Genomic DNA, 19277 nt, shown 5'->3' with positions numbered 1-19277 from the left:
ATTGGATAAGCTTAAGAGTAATTTAGCATTGGTTGGATAAGCTTAAGAGTAATTTAGCATTGGTTGGACAAGCTTAAGAGTAATTTTTACTTGCAAACCATTAGGGGTAGGGTGCACCTAATATTTATGATGATTTAAAGAAGTTGATACCCATTTACAGCATATAATTAGGGGCAGTACATCCGGAATAATACCGGAACGTCACATAGTGCACCATCCAGAAGCTGCTGTAGCACGTCATCTTTGAGCTTCTTCCCAAAACAACACAGGCATTCCTGCCTGGCCTGCTCCATTAGGCTCTTGGCAACATGGCACTTCTTCCCGCTCGTGTACTTTAGGGCCTCCATGGCCAGTGTGCCCGCCACCTGCAACGTGAACAGGCTGCCCGGCGAGCAGCACCTCAAGGCCTCTACCATCCTCACTGCCGTCTCAAACCAACCATCACCTCCACCACCGCTCATGTCTACCCCTTCCCCTTCGCAAATCCATCTTTCCATAAACGCTCCGCTATACACAGCCAACGCCCACTTCTTCTCTAGCCCTGTCATGCTTGTCGTGCCGTTCACCTTCTTCTCCATGTTCTTGAACATCTTCTGAAACTCCTGCAAGTGCTCCAAGGAGAGACCCTCCTCTGCCACTGAATCCATAGCCGCTGCCTTGAGCTCAGATCTCCATCTCTGAAGGTGACATGGGTGCAGCCTCTCCGCAACACAGCGCTTGCAGCTGCAATGAAAGCCCCGGCTCTGGCAGAGGCGTTCTCGCTCGTCTAACAGACGGAAAGTAGGGGATGGTGATCTCTTGCCCTGCCGGGATGTGTGAGGCAGCGTAGACAAAAACAGCCTTCCCAACAGGCAAGCAGCTGGCATTGGGAACGCAGGAATGGTTGATGAACGACAGGTGCAGCCATAGCCCGACGAAGTTGCTAAACTCGATGCCTTTGTCCGAAGCGGATGAGGAAGCCAGGCTCCCAAAAGCATTCAAGGCCACTATACCACGGATGCGATCTTCATTGAGCTGCAAAGCTTCGTTGTGATCAAAGGTTTTGGGTACCGGAGTAAATAAGTCCATGGAAGGGCAGGGCATGCCTCTTTGGGAGGTAGAATGTGCCAGGCTGTGCAGTTGGTGTGTTAGCTTGGGGGATTCCAGGCTCGAGCTAGTAAGCTTGGCCACAAGCTCTTCTCTTGCCTCATTGCTTAGTCTGTCGGTGTTGTTCTCAGCGGTGGAGATGGAGTTCATCAGCTTACAGGCAGCTATGGCGTTGCTGACAAGGAGAAGCTCCCCAGGCTTCAAGTTTCTGGTAGCAAAAAGCCCTCTTCCGCGCTCATCATCGCCCATGTGTTTCACCGCAATAGGTCCGATGTAATCAGCCCAAGTCGGAGCAAAATCTCTGCGAAGCAGATAATCGGACAAGGAGAAAGGGGGCTCCAGGGCATGCCTCCTGCCCATAGCCAGAAACGTCTGCACCTCTGTGTTCTGTGGTTGCTGGGCAAACAAAGCATCCAAGCAGGAGAACGATTCCTCATAGCGCTGGAGGCCATAGAGCGCTCTTCCTTTGCGGAACCAACTCTTGAGATGGCGAGGTGCGATGGCGAGGGCGGACTCTGAATCCGAGAGTGCTTTCTCGCAGGCGCCAAGTTTCAAGCAGGTCTCGGCTCTGTTGGAGTAGGCCGACAGAGTGAGCCGATTATCGTCCACAGAGATACCTGAGACCTTCATGGCACTGATGAGGGTGAGGCAGACGGTGTACATGGCGATTGCGCTGTTCCAATTCTCGTTTTGGAAACAGCTGTTACCCCTGGCCCTGCACCGGTGGATTTGGGCCAACATGGTGGCGGCGTCAGGTGGAGAAGGGAGGGATGGACTGGGAGAGCACTGCTGTTTGGAGGAGGAGACGGGCTGCACTGCAAAATGAGCTGGGTTGTCCACTCGGATAACGAGCTGGGAGCCCCCTCTGGAGTGGCTGAGGCAGGGATGCTTGACTGCCACGCGAGAGCCCTTGGGGCAGACGGACTGCGCGAGCTGAAGGGTACAGGTAAAGCCAGCAGAAGTAGTGTCGTAGACGGCCAGCCTGACGGCCTTGCTGGGGTCTTCCTCGTCCTGCAGAACCGTCATGATTCCAATGAGCACGAAGGCGTCAACGCAGAGAGTTCCAAACAGCACCCTCCCATAGTGAACCACGCCCACCTCCAGCTCTGAGATGGAGATGAGCTGCAGGCCATCCAAGGACCTGGTGGAGATGGTGGGCGTGAAGTTCTTGATAGAGGGACGCGTCTGCTGCTGCTCGGCCATGGCTGATGGGTCGACGATGCCTTGAGCTTTGTTGGAGCCAAAGGCGTTGTAGGCCAGCTGGTGGGCGGACACTACAGCCCCCTTGTCGAGCTCTTCAACCTTTCGGCCCTCGTCGTCTGAGTGGATCAACAGGCCAGACATGAGATGATGAGGGTCATGAGTTTCCTCCGCCATAGCTCGATCAAAACAAGGCGGCTTCACAAAGGATGGGCGCGCCGCGCCATTTCTTGAACTTCACTCGAAAGGCAGTACACAATAATATTTACAAACGTGCGCCCATTTATGGTGTAATCAAGTGACCTCAACTCCCTCATTCCGGGTGTGAATCGACTCATTCATCGTGTGTGCAAAACTTCAAAGTGTGCTCAGTTGTTAAGGTGTAGCTCAGTTGTTAAGGTGCTTCGTTGTCAAACCCAGGTCATGGGTTCGAACCCTGCTGGCTACCCCGATTGATGCCTCACCCTTGTGTACCGATTGAAGCTTGCCCCTGCTTTGTGGGATAAGGGGGGTCCCATGGGTACTAAGCCCGCTTCCTAACGCCCAACTTTTAAAAAAAAAAACTTCAAAGTGTGCACTCTGTAATGGGAGCTTTCAAAGCATCCATCATCAATGTGCATATAATTCCAATTTCCACCCAAGCCTTAAGGGAGTCTATATATTAGTATATTCTATGTCGAGAAAGTGGAATAACCCATCGGCTCGCACAAGCAACCCCCTGTCGTGCAGCTCTCACAGGCATCGAACCCGGGCCCTCATCATGAGACCCGACCGTTCTACCACCTAAGGGAGTCTACATATTAGTATTCTACGCCCCATAAAAGAAACATTGGTTACATATTAGTATCCTATCCCCCATAAAAGAAACATTGGCTATGGGAAGGGGTCAAACAAGCACTCGGTGTGAACATTTGTAAAGACACATGAGAACAGAGGTGTGTCCCATGACCAAAACACACACACACACACATGCACATGAGTGTTGTTGATGAGACTTTTAATATGTCATTAACAAGCAAGATAAACGTATATGAGTCATATGACGACACTAAAGTGCATGGAATGGGTCTTGAGTGTGAGATCTCTAGCATGCATAAATGGCTACACAAGAGAGAGTTAGAGAGAGAGAGAGAGAGAGAGAGAGAGAGAGAGTATTTATGAAGAGAACATTAAACACGAGCTTTGGGCTTTATGAAGGTTCAAGGAATTATTAATGAGGTAGTTATTAAATATTACATGGTAAAAATAATTATTTTTTTAGTTTTTCAAAATGGCTTTTTATCAGCTTAGAAAGGCCTTAAACATAATCTACTACTATGGCCTACCAAGGGCTTGCTTGAAATAACCACATGACCAACAAATAGGTAGTGAAAGCTCACAAACTAATAAGGATGGTTATCAAACTCAAAAATTACCCTCACATATTCACTTTCTACATACATATTCACATAATGCATGCTTATTTTTTACATGAAACAATTAATGAATATTGAGCCCCTTAATTAATATAAGGTATAAATTTTCTTTAAATCATCTTAGAATTTTATTGGCACCTGTGACCCTTTTGTGCCCTCCCTCACTCTTCTTTAGGCTTATGTTCATACTTCCATCAAATGATAACCTTGGTCCCTTAACCACCGCCTCCTTGCCATGGTGGGAAAGTATATCTCACAGACACATCAATTTGCATTAAATTTTTGCTTCTTTAATTTAAAAATATCAAGCTATTGCCACATAAATAACCAGTCCCTTGCTCTACTTTGGGTTCCACATCCTTACTTCCATCAAATGACAACCATGCTCTCTTAATCAGCACCTCCTCCCCATGATGGGAAAGTAAATCTCACACACACATCAATTGGCATTAAATTTTTTATTATTCAATTTTATAATATCAAAATGTTGCCACATCAATAAAAATAAAATGAAATTTCAACTAAAGTTACCAGCTCTTAACACAAATTTTAAAGCAATGCAATTTTGCCACATTGGCGATCTGGGAATGCTCTTTGAAGGCTACTTCGTCGGCACCATGACGAAGTTACTTTTTAAAAGCTTGGCTTTGCGTCCACTTTGGATGAGCTACGAGCTACCAGCTCTTAAGACAAGTTTTTAAAACAACACAATTTTGCCACATTAGCACTCTTGGAATGCTCTTTGAATGTAAGGCTACTCCATCAACACCATGAGGAAGTTACTTTTTAAAAGTTTGGCTTTAAGTCCACTTTGGATGAGCACAATAGCCATGAGTTAACATGTGGAATTTGTTTCATATGTCTATTCTCTACATTTTTCTTTGTCTCCTGACGCATGAACACACATCAATACCCTTATTTTTCCTTCATCAACATATGCAAAAACTTTATCAAAGCATTAATTCTAGAGCTAGCAAAACAAAAGAGTAGCTCATCTAATTTACATGTGCACACACACACACACATGGTGCACTCACATGCTTGCACACATGCAAAAACTTTATCAAAGCATTAATTCTAGAGCTAGCAAAACAAAAGAGTAGCTCATCTAATTTACATGTGCACACACACACACACATGGTGCACTCACATGCTTGCACACACACCACCCATGTGCACACACATACACATGCATCGATGCACATACATGCATGCACATAAACACACACTCATCCATGCTCACACACACACACACGCACATCGATGCACATGCATGTATATATATAAACACATGCATGCTAAACTACTATATGTGCATGCATGCACACAAACACATACACACAAATACACACTCACACATATATGCTAAATTACTATGTATGCATGCATGTACATAGTAGCTAGTCAATTAACAAAATAAACTTAAAACTAAACCTTATGCTTTTAGACTCTACATGTTTGTTATTGTTAAATACACAAGCATCACCTTGAAACACTAACTTGAAACACTTTTGTGGATTGAATGGTAACATTACTAACTTAGGAGAAACATTTGGGATCTTTGAAAGATTCTCATAAAAAAGAGCAATATTTTTACATAAATTAAAAATCTCTTTACTCATGCATAGAGACTTTTAAAAAAGAGTAAAAAAGTAAAAAATTTCTAAATCTCAAACAACAACAAAATTCATGAAAACATGATTTTAGGGATTAAACAACTCCAAAATTCATGAAAACATGATTTTAGGGATTAAACAACTCCCATGGCTTGCTGAAACATTTACAAAGTGCACCCATTTATGGTGTAATTAAGAGACCTTAACTAGTTACCCTAACAATTTATATAAGAAATCGACTCATTCATGGTGTGCACTTGTGAACTGGAATGAAGAGACCTTAACTAGTTACCCTAGCCCTTTATATAAGAAATTGACTCATTCATGGTGTGCACTTGTGAACTGGAATGAAAAGACCTTAACTAGTTACCCTAGCCCTTTATATAAGAAATTGACTCATTCATGGTGTGCACTTGTGAACTGGAATGAAAAGTCCTTAATAGCCATTTATATAAGAAATTGACTATATTATTGACGGCATGAAACTTCAAAGTTCAAGGTTTCTTTGAGCACTTGTGATTTGTGTAACGAGAGCTTTCAAGGCATCCATAAATGTGCATATAATTCCAATTTCCACCTAAGGGAGTCTACATGTTAGTATCCTAAGCGAGTCTACATGTTAGTATCCTAAGCCCCATAAAAGAAACATTGGCTCTGCAAAGAGCTCGAATGAGCACTCCTCTCATCGAGCATTTGTAGAGACCCTAAATCTTATTCCATCATGAGAACACATTTGTGTCCCATGACCATGGAGCTTCTGCTTTTGCACCCCTACAATCTAAATGTGCTTTATACCTAGACCAAAAAGGCTATATAGAAGGGTATTCTAATTCCACATGTGAACCTCCATAGGATTCACGAGCTTCTAAACAAGTCTCTGTAAGGACAATGAGTGGACCTACAATGCCATTGTACACACTACGTGCCACATCAAGTACTTGAGAGCTAGAGTGAGGATAATTATGCTTTCGAACTTTATGAGTAAACTAGGGAATGAAGATTCGATGCTTATGTCTAAAAGTGAATGGAAAATTGAAAATATAAATAAACCTAAGACATCCATGATGCCATTTGGGGAGTCAATCAAAGTTTGGCTAGATTTTCCATTTAAGGAGTCAATCAAAGTTTGGCTAGATTTTCCATTTGCTTTAAGATATAAGCATTGAGTCTTCATTCCCTACTTTACTCATGATTCCCAATGGAAAAAACTATTGAACCAAAAAAAGTAGTGATTAGTCCTAAAGCCAGTCACAACATCGTCTCCAAGGAAACTTGGTTATCTTTGGGATAACCAGTAACCAGTAATTAACCTTAGACACATTGTTGTAATAGATGCTAATGGGGAATACAATCAAATTTGAGGCTATTGCCCTATTCTTATTAAGGAGATAAACATGGAATGTAAGTTCTAAGTTTCTCAAGATGACCTTAAAGAAATCATCTTGGGTGGATTTCGGATAAGTATCTCTCACTACTCTATTGAGAACACCTAGTGATTACATTCACATTGCTCTTATGAGAAGAGGAGTGTGATTAATTTTACAATGATCTCCTAAGAGTAGTGTGATTACATTTACACTGGTCTTACAAGAAGAGGATCCATTTAATAAAAATGAGATCTTCTTAACCTAAACCCAAGGAGCTTGAATCTAAGGAGCCGTTGTGGGGGCAGAAATGGGATCTTCACAACCTGCACGTTTGGAGCTTGAATCTATAGTGCTTAAACTTGAACTTGATCTTAATCCTCCTAGAATAAAGGTTAGGATTGAAGTGCTCATGTCTATCAAAACAATATAAGCTTAACTTTCCCTGTGGTGTGAACATAATCTCATGACCCTTGATTTGTGAAATCTTTAGGTTGACTTACACTTCTTGAGTGGATTTTGCCTTCACAATGGACATGACCATGCCATGATTGGTGTACTTTAAATAAACAATGTATATGCAAACTAAGCCCCTGAATTGCAAGTTCTTTGTGCTTAAGTATGTGTTGAAAGCATATTTAATTATGGGATATGGATGGATTGTTGCCACCACGACCTGTAGTACGAAGCCCATGCAAAAAAGGGGCATCCTATGCATTGTGGTGGGTTTTACATCCTCTAGCCTAGTTTTTTTGTAAATTAGACTAAGGTTTTGCATTTGCTACCCCATAGCCCCTAAAATCATAGTAGGTAATAATACGGACAATGTGTTTATTATCCTAGTTTATGTTCCTGCTATATGCATGCACAATCATCATCTACACTTGATCACCAAAAGAAGGCTCTCAAAACAAGGTTTAGATCTAGCACCATTAGTGTACATTCTATTTCAAATTTACTAGAATAAATGGGTTGCACATGCATTAGTAGTGGGGAAAATGATAGAAATATGATATCTCGTAAATAAGGAAAAAACCAAGAATATATTTTGAGAACCAAATTGTACAAATAAAAATGTTGTAAATCAAGCATTTGAAAAGAAAGTATATCAAAGGGGGGGAGGGTGGGGTATCTAATTATTTATAAGCCTTCTTTGATTATGTCACTAAATTGCTTACATCTTCTCTTAGCTGTAGGAAACTCTTTAGTGACAACACTTTGTGCTAGATCTTGGGGGAACTTCTCATCAATAGCTTCTCCTATGGATATGGTTACTAAAACTTTGCCCTGGTGGTTACCTTACAAGCGTTTTTTTTTTCATGAAAACTTTGTGAATATATATTGGCAAGGATGCTTGTCACACAATGTACCTAAGGAGAGAGAGCTTTCAAAAAAACCAATTATGTGCTTCTATCTCCAGAGTGAACTTAACATGGAGCACAATGAACTCACCCATTGGTATATGGATATGGATGCATCTTTTCCAAAACTGGTATGGCCTCTCTACATCATAGCGTGCATGTACATGTCCAATATGACCTATGAATAAATTATCATAATTTAAGAAGAGATTTTAGGATGCTATATACATTTTTAGTGATTTTAGCATCAACTTCTGATGTGTTGTTGAGGTCAATGGCCCCAGATTGGTTAGAGGGATGCATTTATAACCACTCGCTCTCTTAGTATCAACTTCTATTGTGTTGGTGAGGTGAATGGTTAAGTAGTCCTAGATTGGTGAGAGGGATGCATTTATAACCACTCAAGATACTTGCACTTCTTTAAACTCCTCCACTCGGAAAGACCGTGAGTCATGCCAGCTCCACTTCCATATTAGAGGCAAGAGACATACACAGATTTGTTTGGCATGTCATCCTATGTATTGTAAAGTGTCTGCTAGGATGGATAAGGCCTCATCTTCTGTAAGATTGAAGATCTTCCCCACATTATGGAGGTACACGTACTCATCCCCATGGACAAAAAAATCACTTAGTTTTAAGAGACCTGGATATACATTTGGGCCTTTATAATAATCATTAGTAAAAGTAGCCTGCCCCTCGCCTCCTTATGCTTTGGGCTAGGGCTCCACTAAGATAATATCCCTCTCCAAGTTCTTAGGATTTAACTTGTTCCTATGCTTGGTTGATTGCTTGGATCTTAGTCACATGTTTAAGAAAACCATTAATTTATAGAGAGCCTCATGTGTCTATTGGAGAAAGCCTCATTGAGAAATAGAATACAAGTTATTGACCATGACAAAAAATGTCTGCCTACATTGCTTATATTCAAATCACGCCTACCCTACACATTAATACTTAACAAATAAATTTCTATAAATTAAGCTAATCATTTGAAAAAAGAGGTAGAAACTTAGCATTACTAGGGAGGCTCATAGCAAGCAATAAACATCATGATTAAATAAGAAGAAATCACTCAAATAAAGATTGAATAAAATGTAATCAAGACACTAATCACATGATGGTCATATTAATCAAGCTCTTAAAATTACATGATTTTATAGCTCTCACAAGAAACCCTTATTCACAAGATACATGCACCCTAGTGTCATCCACCATGTGCCAATAAATGTCCACACTCCATGTGCCTCTTGTGCTTTCCATGTGCTAGCATTTTGACGATTGACTTTGCCTTCTATGGGTAAACATACAAATCAAGCTTTGAGTTAGGAACAAGACCCTTATAATTTCTTCCTTTCTAATGTGCATGCTCTCCCCCTTGTTCTACTCATGTTTTATCCTCACACATTGCTATTTTAACAAAAATTAGGGTGTAAATTGATGTAGGTTAGGAGGTTACATGTCACTCAAATCCTCCTTTCTAATGTGCATGCTCTCCCCCTTGTTCTACTCATGTTTTATCCTCACACATTGCTATTTTAACAAAAATTAGGGTGTAAATTGATGTAGGTTAGGAGGTTACATGTCACTCAATCCTCCTCACTTGATGGTAAATGCATAATGTATGGCTTGATAAATTTTTAAATATAATTAATATGTTCATGGAGATTGCATGCATGCCATGAAATTATGCTCCACAAATTGATCTCCTGGTTTGAATACCACAAAAAGTTAATGGAGATTGCATGCATGCCATGTATTGTGCTCCATAGATCGATCTCTTGGTTTGAATACCACAAAAAGTTATTCTCTATCCTTAAAATGCGACCTTGCTAAGAACTATGAGAATTTATCATAGGCAATAAGAGCCATGGTAATCTGATGGTGCAATAGTAGTAGCTAGGAGGGTGGTGGTTTGCAAGCTAGAGCTCTAAGGAGGGTTGCTTTGAGAGTGATTTTTTAGATGAGGTGATTTTGGCCCTAAAGTTCCCTCTTTTATAGATAAAAAGTTAAAGGCACATTCACACCATATTTCAAAGAGAATAAGATAGTAAACAAAAAATAGATGAGACAAAGGAAATGTGACAAGTTATTTGATCAAAATAACCAAGATAGAAGAGAGAATAAGATAGTAAACAAAAAATAGATGAGACAAAGAAAATGTGACAAGTTATTTGATCAAAATAACGAAGATAGATGAGAGAAAATAAAAACATTATATTGATAAAGTTTGATAATTTTGTTTATAAAAGGTTGTGCACTTATTATGACAACAACCGAAAAAAGAATGACAAGCCAATGAATATAACAATTGAGAAAGAATGACAAGCTAATGAATATAACTTCAAGCTATATTGCTTTGTGCATTTGCAACAACCCAGAAAGAATGACAAGCCAATGAATACAACTTCAAGCTATATTACTTTGTAAGATAACATCACCATCGGTCCATTGATTGGATCTTCAATAATTTCTCCATTCATTTTCCAACCTTAAAAACCAATCCCTTAAATATTAGAAATAAATTGAGGTGAACATAACAACAAACATATGTAATTATTATGTCGTAACATCACTAAAACTTTCTACCAGTGCCTTTTAAATTTACATTTTCTATATCCATCTCCATCACACCCATTAGGATGCACATTAAGTAAATTCCATCAATTATTCATAGAAACACATTATGTAGCTCCATCTGGCATTGTCACTTGCAGCTTAGTTAGGTGTATCTATTTTTTTATTAGACCCCAAGGGTATCTGAGGGACACCTTTCTTCATTCAATGTTAATAATAGAAACTCGTGCATAATTAAGTAACAAAATGGTAAACTTGAAAGTGCCACTCTAAGATCATACACATCACCCTTGAGCACCCCATCTTCCTTATCCCAACCTTCTTCAAGAAAATCTATCATAAAATCCTTAGTAGTATTTTGGAAAATAAATTTAGATGAGTTATGATGTGAATTGATTATTTGAAAAAGGTAAACAAAAATGTGTACATGTACTGTGCTACAAAGATAGTTAGAGATACCTTCTTGCAAAAAACACCTCTCTCTAAATAGTTGCAATAGAGAAGCTCTTATTAATCTAGCGCATTGCTCAAATATGAGCTTCTTGAGTCAACTGGGGTTGTAGTGTAGCTGTTGTTGCTATAGAGATAGCTGGAGCTACCTTCTAAAATACCTCTCTCTAAATAGTTGCAATAGAGAAGCTCTTATTAATCTAGTGCATTGCAATGAGCCTACCCTACCCTAAATAGCCCTAAACCAGGCTCTGATACCAAGCGAAGAATTAGAGGATCTATGGAGGCTGGCTCAAATCTAATAATTAGCATTATGATTAAGAGATAATAAAATCACACCAACAAGTAACACTTACATGGACATAATAATATGCTTAGTCAAGAGGTTACTTGCATTGCCAATCTTCCACTCATTCCATTAGATAAAGGCCTTTATTTAGGCTTGAGTACATCGCCATTAGCCACTAATTGTGACTCACAACTTGATTAAGCCATCTTCTAATCCTACCACTAATTGTGACTCATAAACTTGATTAAGCCATCTTCTAATCCTGCCTAGATTTGAGGATGACCTCCCTTGAAGTGAGCACCCACTTGGGCCTTTTCTCACCTAATTCAAGGCACCTTCTTTTGGGCACTCTTTGGGCTGGATATTCCACATTCTCGTTCACATTTGAACCTCCTTTGGGCCTTTGAACTGTAGTCATATGACTAGTACATTTGTTGCTTCATTTGAGGGCCACATAATACTCCCCCTTGCTCCTAACATTCACCCGACATCACTTGCTATTTTCAATAACATGTAGCTGATCTCTTAATTGGGAACTAGAATTTAATGGCTAATAATTGAATGGATGCCTTTATCCTTGATTCCTTGGTATATCATGCTCCATGTATATAACCTCGTAGTATTAGTGATGATAACAATACGTTGGTCTCATGTCTTAATCTCCATTGTCACTACAGTTTGCCAATAGAGGGGGTAGATGAAGGTTGAAGCACAAAAATCATTCTTCTTAATTTCTTGACAGCTGTAGACTTTGTTAGTAGGCCAACCGTGGAGATACAAACAATATCATGCTCCACGTTTATAACCTCGTATTATTGATAATAACAATAAGGTGGCCTTATGTCTTAATCTCCATTGCCACTACGAGTCTGGCAATAGAGGGGGTACATTAGGGCTGAAGCACAGAAATTAATTTCTTCATAGCTGTAGCCTTTGTTAGCAAGCCGGCACCCCAGATACCAACAAAATAGCCTTAAGAACACACTCTAGAGCCCAAATTAATGCAATGTAGGTTGACTGAACAAAGCAGAAACCCCAATAATTTTTGTGTGCCATAAGCCCATTGTTTTATGTTTCAACCGCCCACTGCACAAATGTGTAAAGGTGTAAAACCACTGAGGATCTGTATTTGTAGGGACAGGATGCCAATCGGAAACCTTATTTTCTCACAGGCGCTCGTGTTCAGCCCTTCACCGTGAATCTCTCTGCTGTAGTTAGTAGCCAATCTATCACCACCATGAGTAAGTGCTCCAATCTTCGTATGCTGTTTAGCAGCTCCACTTCTGTTGCATTTTTTGAATTTGTTTGTTGATTGGGGTTTTCCTGTTTTGGTCACGGTTTTCCCCTACTCTGGTTCTATAGGGATTTCTCAGTCTGTCCATGATTAGGGTTTTCTTCTCTTCTGTGCTCTACGGGTTTGTCTATGGATTTGGGGTTTCTGTTTCTGGTTATAGTTTTCCTTTATCATGTGCAGGGAGTTTTTTCATTTATGTAGGGATCAATGGCCACCGGTTCTGTTTAGGGTTTTCCTGTTCCGCGTGTACAAGGGTTCGTCTCATACTTTCGTGTGCGTGTGTGTGTGTGTGTGAGAGAGAGAGAGAGAGAGAGAGAGAGAGAGAGAGAGAGAGAGAATCTCACACACGCAAGGATTGTAAAGGGCGATGGGAATTTTGAACCCTAATTCTTGAGGGGCATGGTGCGGTCCACAGTAACACCAAAATCATGGTTCCTCGACACAATAGGAGCCCTAGTTTACGGGCAAGACAGTGCCAAACATGCATTATCTCTGATCTGTCTGGAATTTAATTTTGTTGGGTTCTTAAGAGGCTGCAGTTATGTCACAGCCTGCCCTGTCTTCTCTTGTAGGTAAAGTGCACGGATCTCTGGCCCGGGCTGGTAAAGTCAGGGGCCAGACCCCTAAAGTGGCCAAGCAGGAGAAAAAGAAAAGACCTAAGGGCCGCGCCTACAAGCGGATCCAGTACAACCGTCGCTTTGTCACAGCGGGTAAGTGTCCTTGTGTACCCCTCCAGATAGGATTATGGAGCTACTAGTCCCTACATTTTCTGCTCTAGCACTACCTTGTTCCACTATATACATACATACACTGTGTATATTCGACTGCATTTGTTTACATACATGCTTATGTATAAACACTGCGCCTGCTTATACACATGCGTTCATACAGTTCCTTTCATATGGTTGTGTATACTTGAATATATGCTATACATATGTATATACTCATATGTGCTTATAAATGAATTTACATGGGGTTTTCGTACACACGTACATGCCTATGTACATACATGTGTGCATACTCATGCTAAACAATATCTCTGTGATTTTGCAGTTGTTGGTTTTGGAAAGAAGCGAGGGCCAAACTCTTCTGAAAAGTAGAGTGCCCTGGCTTCATATTTGACAAAGTGGATTCCCTAGAGGCTATGGATTATTGAGAAAAAAACTGATTGCTACTTGTAAGGGATAGTTATGTAAGGCAACTACTTTTTCATGGGGATGGCTCCGAATCTTAAATTGCTGTCACTTGTCTTTACTGTTTTGTGCCTTGCTTTTATGTAAGGGAACCGATTTTGTGGCATTACGTGCTTTCTTTGACCTTAGTTTCAAGGAAGGAAGTGGATGTGGGGTTAACCTGTCTTGAGGATCTTTGAAGATTTCATTTCACGGGAGGTGTGAAATCTTGACCGTATTTCCCTCTTGTTTCTAGCTCCATTGTTTTGTTGTGCGTTGCCAGTGCAGCTGTAGAAGGGTTGTTTTCAATTAGTGCCCCCAAGAAATGCCTTAAAACAGTTCAATGACTTTGTGCCTCAAATTGAACTTGCGTATTCCTGCATATATTTTCAGTAGAATCCGATTTTCTTCTATGTTATTTTCAGCCACCTATCAGGCCCTCGAATGAGGTATTGCAAGTCACAGGAATAGCTGGTTATTGGAGACGGTGGTTCTGGTTCGTGTAGCAATCTATCAAGTCAGCTGCTTCCCTGCTGCCCCTCCTCCCCGCACCAAAAAAAGAAGAAAAATTTGCTGTGCTGGCCCATTCTTTACAAATTTTTGTGTTTCCTTTGATTTCGAAGGGTGAGGACAGTCAAGAGGGCTGCATTAGAAAGGTGAGATGTGTTGTGGACAAAGCTAGTGTTAATGCCCATTTTATGTAATGAGCCATATTGCCTTGAGCTGTCCAGCCTTATTGTTTCTTTACATTGACGGTTGTGGAGGATATACTGTAGAAGTGAAAGTCTCATCATAACTTACCATTTTTCATAGAAGTGCATCACCCTTGGTTGCATTCTAAAGTGCTTCTAAAGTGCAATCTTGCTCTTTGGGTGTCTTGATTTTTGGGTTTTGTGCATAGAATTGGAGGAAGAATCACTTTCTCTTGGAATAAGCAGTCTGCATGGCCTGCCAGAGTTACTAGGCGTGCATATGAACACTTTTTTTGCTGTTTTATGCATTGGTTTTGTTGCCAGGATTATCCAATGAGACGCTTGGCACATGTGCAAACTGCCCTTATTTTGGAGCTTGACTGTTCCAATCCTTGATTTTCTATGGGCTAAGAGGGGAGGCAGAGAAATCTTTACGGGCTGAAGGTCTTTGACTGGCCTGTGTACTTCAGTTTTTTAAGCGGTACATGTTATGATTGAAAAGGCTTCCCCAAGTGATGCGTCACCATTTTTTTTTGCGACCAGCAGTTTGCTTTTTGATAATTGACTTTTGTGCTGAAGGTAATTCATATGGATCAATTGTACATGAATGATTTCTGAGTGTTATTCTCTCTCAGGTTATTGTTCAAGCTGCTACCTTATCTTGTTACTCAAAATCCGCGCAGGTTGCACATGACGATGAGAGAGGCTATTTACTACACGGATTTGCCTAGAGCTTATGAGGGAAAGTCAGTTGTGTCCATAAAGGCAGGGTTTTCTCTAAGGCCAATCCCCTACTCTTTTTATATTGACACCACAACAGTACATGCTAGTGTTTTTAAATGGATGGTCATGTTCAACCAAATCGAACAGCATGGCACACATGCCTTCCCTTCATGGTGCGCTAAAGCTGTTTGAATGGAGAATTTGTCTTTCCATTCCCCCAGCGAATCATCTTAATTATGTTAAATTACAAATGTCAAAAGAATGGTTAAGACCATGAAGGATGATGTTCACATTTGCAGGCATCAACAACCAATCAGCAAGTTACATGGATTCTTAAGACTTCCATAAAAACACTGAAAGCTTTTAGAATGTAGCTTAATTCCATGGCATTACTCCATCAAGAAACAAAAACTGTTGGTGGCTTAATTTCATGGCATCTCTCCAACTCCATTACATGAATATTTCAGTGGTTGCTTTCAGGCTTACCACCCAGCCTTTGGCCCGTTGGACAACTGCTGTGACCAAAGATAGAGGCCAATGCCGACTATGCGTGTCAGCGAAGCTTGATGTTATATATTATAGAGGCTGCACTGTCAGGTTCTTGACCTCTTGGAAATGAATTGCACGATTTACCCACTTAGTAGAGGTTTTTAAGAGCCAACAAGAGCACTCTCAAGTTACAGTACATTTAGCAAATGCCCAACCAATCAAATATTTGGGTGTATGATTGTAGTCAAGGTATGACGAGTGAGGGGGGAGGGCCAGTTGCAAGGATGGTATCAAACCCTGGACTAAGGTGGGTAAAAGAGGGTGGAGGAGGGTGTTACTTAAAGTGAGGCAAATATTTTTCATTTTTGTATAAATGTTGGGGCTTGCATTGCTATGGTAGACCTTGTGTTCTTCAATTTATTATTCAATAGAAGATTTTTGTTTTAGTGAACATCCACTCACCGCATGTAATGTTCTTCTTTGCCATTTCTATCCAATTGCTTACCCTTGATATTTCAAGCTTTCATATTCATCTTCTATTTTTCTAATATTTGTTTCTCTGTAAGGAAGGATTATGAATGTTTTACATTGTAGGCAGGCATTTGTGGTTGCAAGAAGGGACAGTTTGCTTGTAGCTGGGGTAGCTTTTACTCACATACCCTTGTTAGTGGGACGGAGGGGAAGGGGTGAGCTCGATTTGAACTCACGTTGTGATAGGTAGAGCTCCCAACTCTACCGTTGAGCTATTGTCCCTGCCCCTCTGATGGTGCCTCTTTGTGCATCCACACTTATATGACCTCGAACCCCTCAACTTTTGACACCTCTAACATGTCTCTCTATTTCTTGGACTCCTCGAACCTCCTCAACTACCATCCTTGAAAATTCATCAAACTACTCGAAAATACAATGGCTCTTTATCACAATTAGCAACAGCCTAGTGATGGCAAGGAGGGATGATGCGTTTGAGAGGAGCAACAAAATAAATTCTCGAGACACCTAATGGGTCAATTAAACAAAATTTAACATGACTACTGTCTACTCGCTACAAAGAGTTCATTAGTTTGATAGGCCACTCAATAATACTTTTTGAGAGGACTCCTCTTGGATATATATTTTGCGACTTATATTCATTCAATTCAAATATAGTGAGATTTTAATTCAAACATTGTGTTGATATCCTTAGTTTATCTTGGCTCTTCATGGCTTTGTTGAATAAACACCATCTCATTTTCCTTGATGGATTTAATCATGGTTTATGATCCTATAGAAATTGCTAAAATGGTGTGAGGTTGGGTTTAGCTATAAGGCATATTAGACATTAGGTGTTAGCTTAGGAGCGGTAATAGTTTTGATTAAGGTTACTTCACACTTCTTGATGATACTGAAATACATGCTGCAAGGCAAATTTGAACTAACAACTTCAAATATAGTGAGATTTTAATTCAAACATTGTGTTAATTCAATTCAAATATAGTGAGATTTTAATTCAAACATTGTGTTGATATCCTTAGTTTATCTTGGCTCTTCATGGCTTTGTTGAATAAACACCATCTCATTTTCCTTGATGGATTTAATCATGGTTTATGATCCTATAGAAATTGCTAAAATGGTGTGAGGTTGGGTTTAGCTATAAGGCATATTAGACATTAGGTGTTAGCTTAGGAGCGGTAATAGTTTTGATTAAGGTTACTTCACACTTCTTGATGATACTGAAATACATGCTGCAAGGCAAATTTGAACTAACAACTTCTACTTCAAAGGTGTGGGTGCTACCACTGAGCTAAAGCCCATGAGGTATTCTGCCAATGTTCTATAGTCAATATCTGAATGTAAGGAGTTGTGTGCTAGGGTGGGGTAGATCAAGCTTTGAGCTATCATCCTCCTGCATCGATGTAATGCAGCAGGAGGCGCTTATCATTAGGTAGTGAGTCAGGCATCTCCACACAGCAGCTTGTGCAGGATAATTTATGGTTACTTCATAGATTGATGGGTTTGTGGATCAAAAGTTCTTACGATTCCAGGTATATTTACCTAGGCAGGGTCCATGTGGTGTGTGTGAGCTCTCATGGCATGACCTGAAACATGTTGCGAAACAGGGAAAAAATTCCTAATTTCTTTTTCGTCTTGAGACAGTGCTCGAAAATAGGTTTTAGGACCTCCTCTTCCATCTGGGAAGTTACTAGCATGCACTTTTTCTAGAAAAATATCTAAGGTTCACGTATGTATAGTGCCTAAGCTAATTAAGACGAATGGACACTCGCGTGACCCAACGAAGAGAACGTCAGGCCTTTTGAGGTTGTAAACGGGCTATGAGAAAATATAAAAAGCAAAAAAAAACACGTGTGCTCATTAAGGAGCAAATAGGCAAGGAAACATGGCAACGATAGAGGGATTACCAGGGATCACATAAGGACTGAACCCGATGTGACTGACATCTTCGAGCCATTGAGATCTATGCCCCAAATGCACCTCCCAATACCATTGGCCATGTTTATAACAAGCGTATCATTGGGTTTTACACCCCCTATCACTTCGATCCCATCGGGATTTGGTCCCTTGCCTAACATTTTCACAAATCCTATAGGTACCAACCCTTTCCTGGATGCCCACACCTTGGATATACTGACTAGTCTAGGAAGGGGGGTAGCCCAAGGACTTAGTGAGTCTCTCCCAACAAGTATTCAATTCATACAAATGTTTGAATAGAGATGTGAAGCCCTTGGAAATCCTAACTGTCCCATCAAGGTACTATGCTTAGAGGGAAAAACTAGTTGATGGTTCATCACATTGATGTCGGCGAGATCAAGACTAACTTCAAAACCTTGAAAACAACCTTTATCCACAGTTTTTCAAGACAACGTGATCGGTGGAGTGCAGCAAAAGAACTCTATTCAATTGAGCGTAAACTAAACGAAACCATTAGAGACTTTATCCTACGGATAAAACTCTTAGACTCACGATGTGAGTCATGGAAAAAATTAAACGATTTTCAATTGAATAGATGTTTCATGATGGGCTTAAAGAATAACAGCTTACACAACTTGATCATTGTATCCAATCCGAAAATATTCGATCAATATTGTAAAGAAGCAATACGTTTAGATGACAACATGCTGGAAGATGATCATGCTACGAGGTGTTCCTCATCTACACCAAGTGAAGCAATGGCAAAAGAAAGATCGATCTCGGAATTGTCATTCCCCGAATTCTATGCAGCCTTGTTTAAAAGATTTCAATCGACATCTCTAAGAGAAGATGAGCTCCTTCAAAACCAAACATCCTTAATGTCGAAATGGTCAAAAATTGACCAAACTGATTTGGAAAATTTTAGAATCAGTTTGTTTGGTTAGGAGCTCAATTTTTCCTATAAATGGAAGCCTACCCCTTGTTGAAAAATATATAGTGTTTATGCATCGTTACTCTACTCCACCTAAGCCAAGAACTGTGAATTCATTAATAATTCACTAGTTTTTGGAGCTTCCCTCTTTCTTCAATCCCCATTGGTAGCTCCATCAACATACTTAATCAATTGATTGGTTGGGGGCCTCTACC

At 40.4% G+C, this 19277-nt stretch overlaps 2 protein-coding genes across 3 annotated transcripts; one reads left to right on the top strand and one right to left on the bottom strand.

Annotated features, from left to right (window-relative positions):
• Positions 1 to 663: 663 nt before the first annotated feature.
• Positions 664 to 2463, bottom strand: LOC147625224 (methyltransferase FGSG_00040-like). The gene has a single exon (XM_086817958.1). The coding sequence runs from the start codon at positions 2461 to 2463 to the stop codon at positions 664 to 666; it is 1800 nt and encodes a 599-aa protein (XP_086674084.1).
• A 9979-nt stretch (positions 2464 to 12442) lies between these two features.
• LOC147625223 (small ribosomal subunit protein eS30z/eS30y/eS30x) lies at positions 12443 to 13948 on the top strand. Of its 2 annotated transcripts, none has more exons than XM_086818491.1 (3): positions 12443 to 12596; positions 13222 to 13359; positions 13703 to 13948. In XM_086818491.1, exons 1-3 carry the CDS (start codon positions 12593 to 12595, stop codon positions 13747 to 13749), a joined length of 189 nt encoding a protein of 62 aa, XP_086674617.1. In that variant the 5' UTR covers positions 12443 to 12592; the 3' UTR covers positions 13750 to 13948. The 2 variants fall into 2 exon arrangements, with proteins under 2 accessions (XP_086674617.1, XP_086674616.1); XM_086818490.1 differs by lacking the exon at positions 12443 to 12596 and adding an exon at positions 12726 to 12903.
• Positions 13949 to 19277: the final 5329 nt, after the last annotated feature.

Source organism: Cibotium barometz, chromosome 24 (assembly GCF_041138505.1).
Source record: "Cibotium barometz isolate CiBa-2024 chromosome 24, ASM4113850v1, whole genome shotgun sequence".
NCBI lineage: Eukaryota > Viridiplantae > Streptophyta > Polypodiopsida > Cyatheales > Cibotiaceae > Cibotium > Cibotium barometz.
The sequence above is the reverse complement of the archived record's forward strand: the minus strand, read 5'-3'. Positions and strand labels throughout refer to the sequence as shown.

Excerpts from the sequence above, each read along its gene's own strand:
- LOC147625224 (XM_086817958.1), bottom strand. The coding sequence starts at position 2,463 with ATGGCGGAGGAAACTCATGACCCTCATCATCTCATGTCTGGCCTGTTG.
- LOC147625223 (XM_086818490.1), top strand. The coding sequence starts at position 12,822 with ATGTGCAGGGAGTTTTTTCATTTATGTAGGGATCAATGGCCACCGGTT. Across the intron at positions 12,904-13,221 it reads CCTGTTCCGCGTGTACAAGG|GTAAAGTGCACGGATCTCTG; the intron begins GTTCGTCTCATA and ends CTTCTCTTGTAG. Across the intron at positions 13,360-13,702 it reads CCGTCGCTTTGTCACAGCGG|TTGTTGGTTTTGGAAAGAAG; the intron begins GTAAGTGTCCTT and ends GTGATTTTGCAG.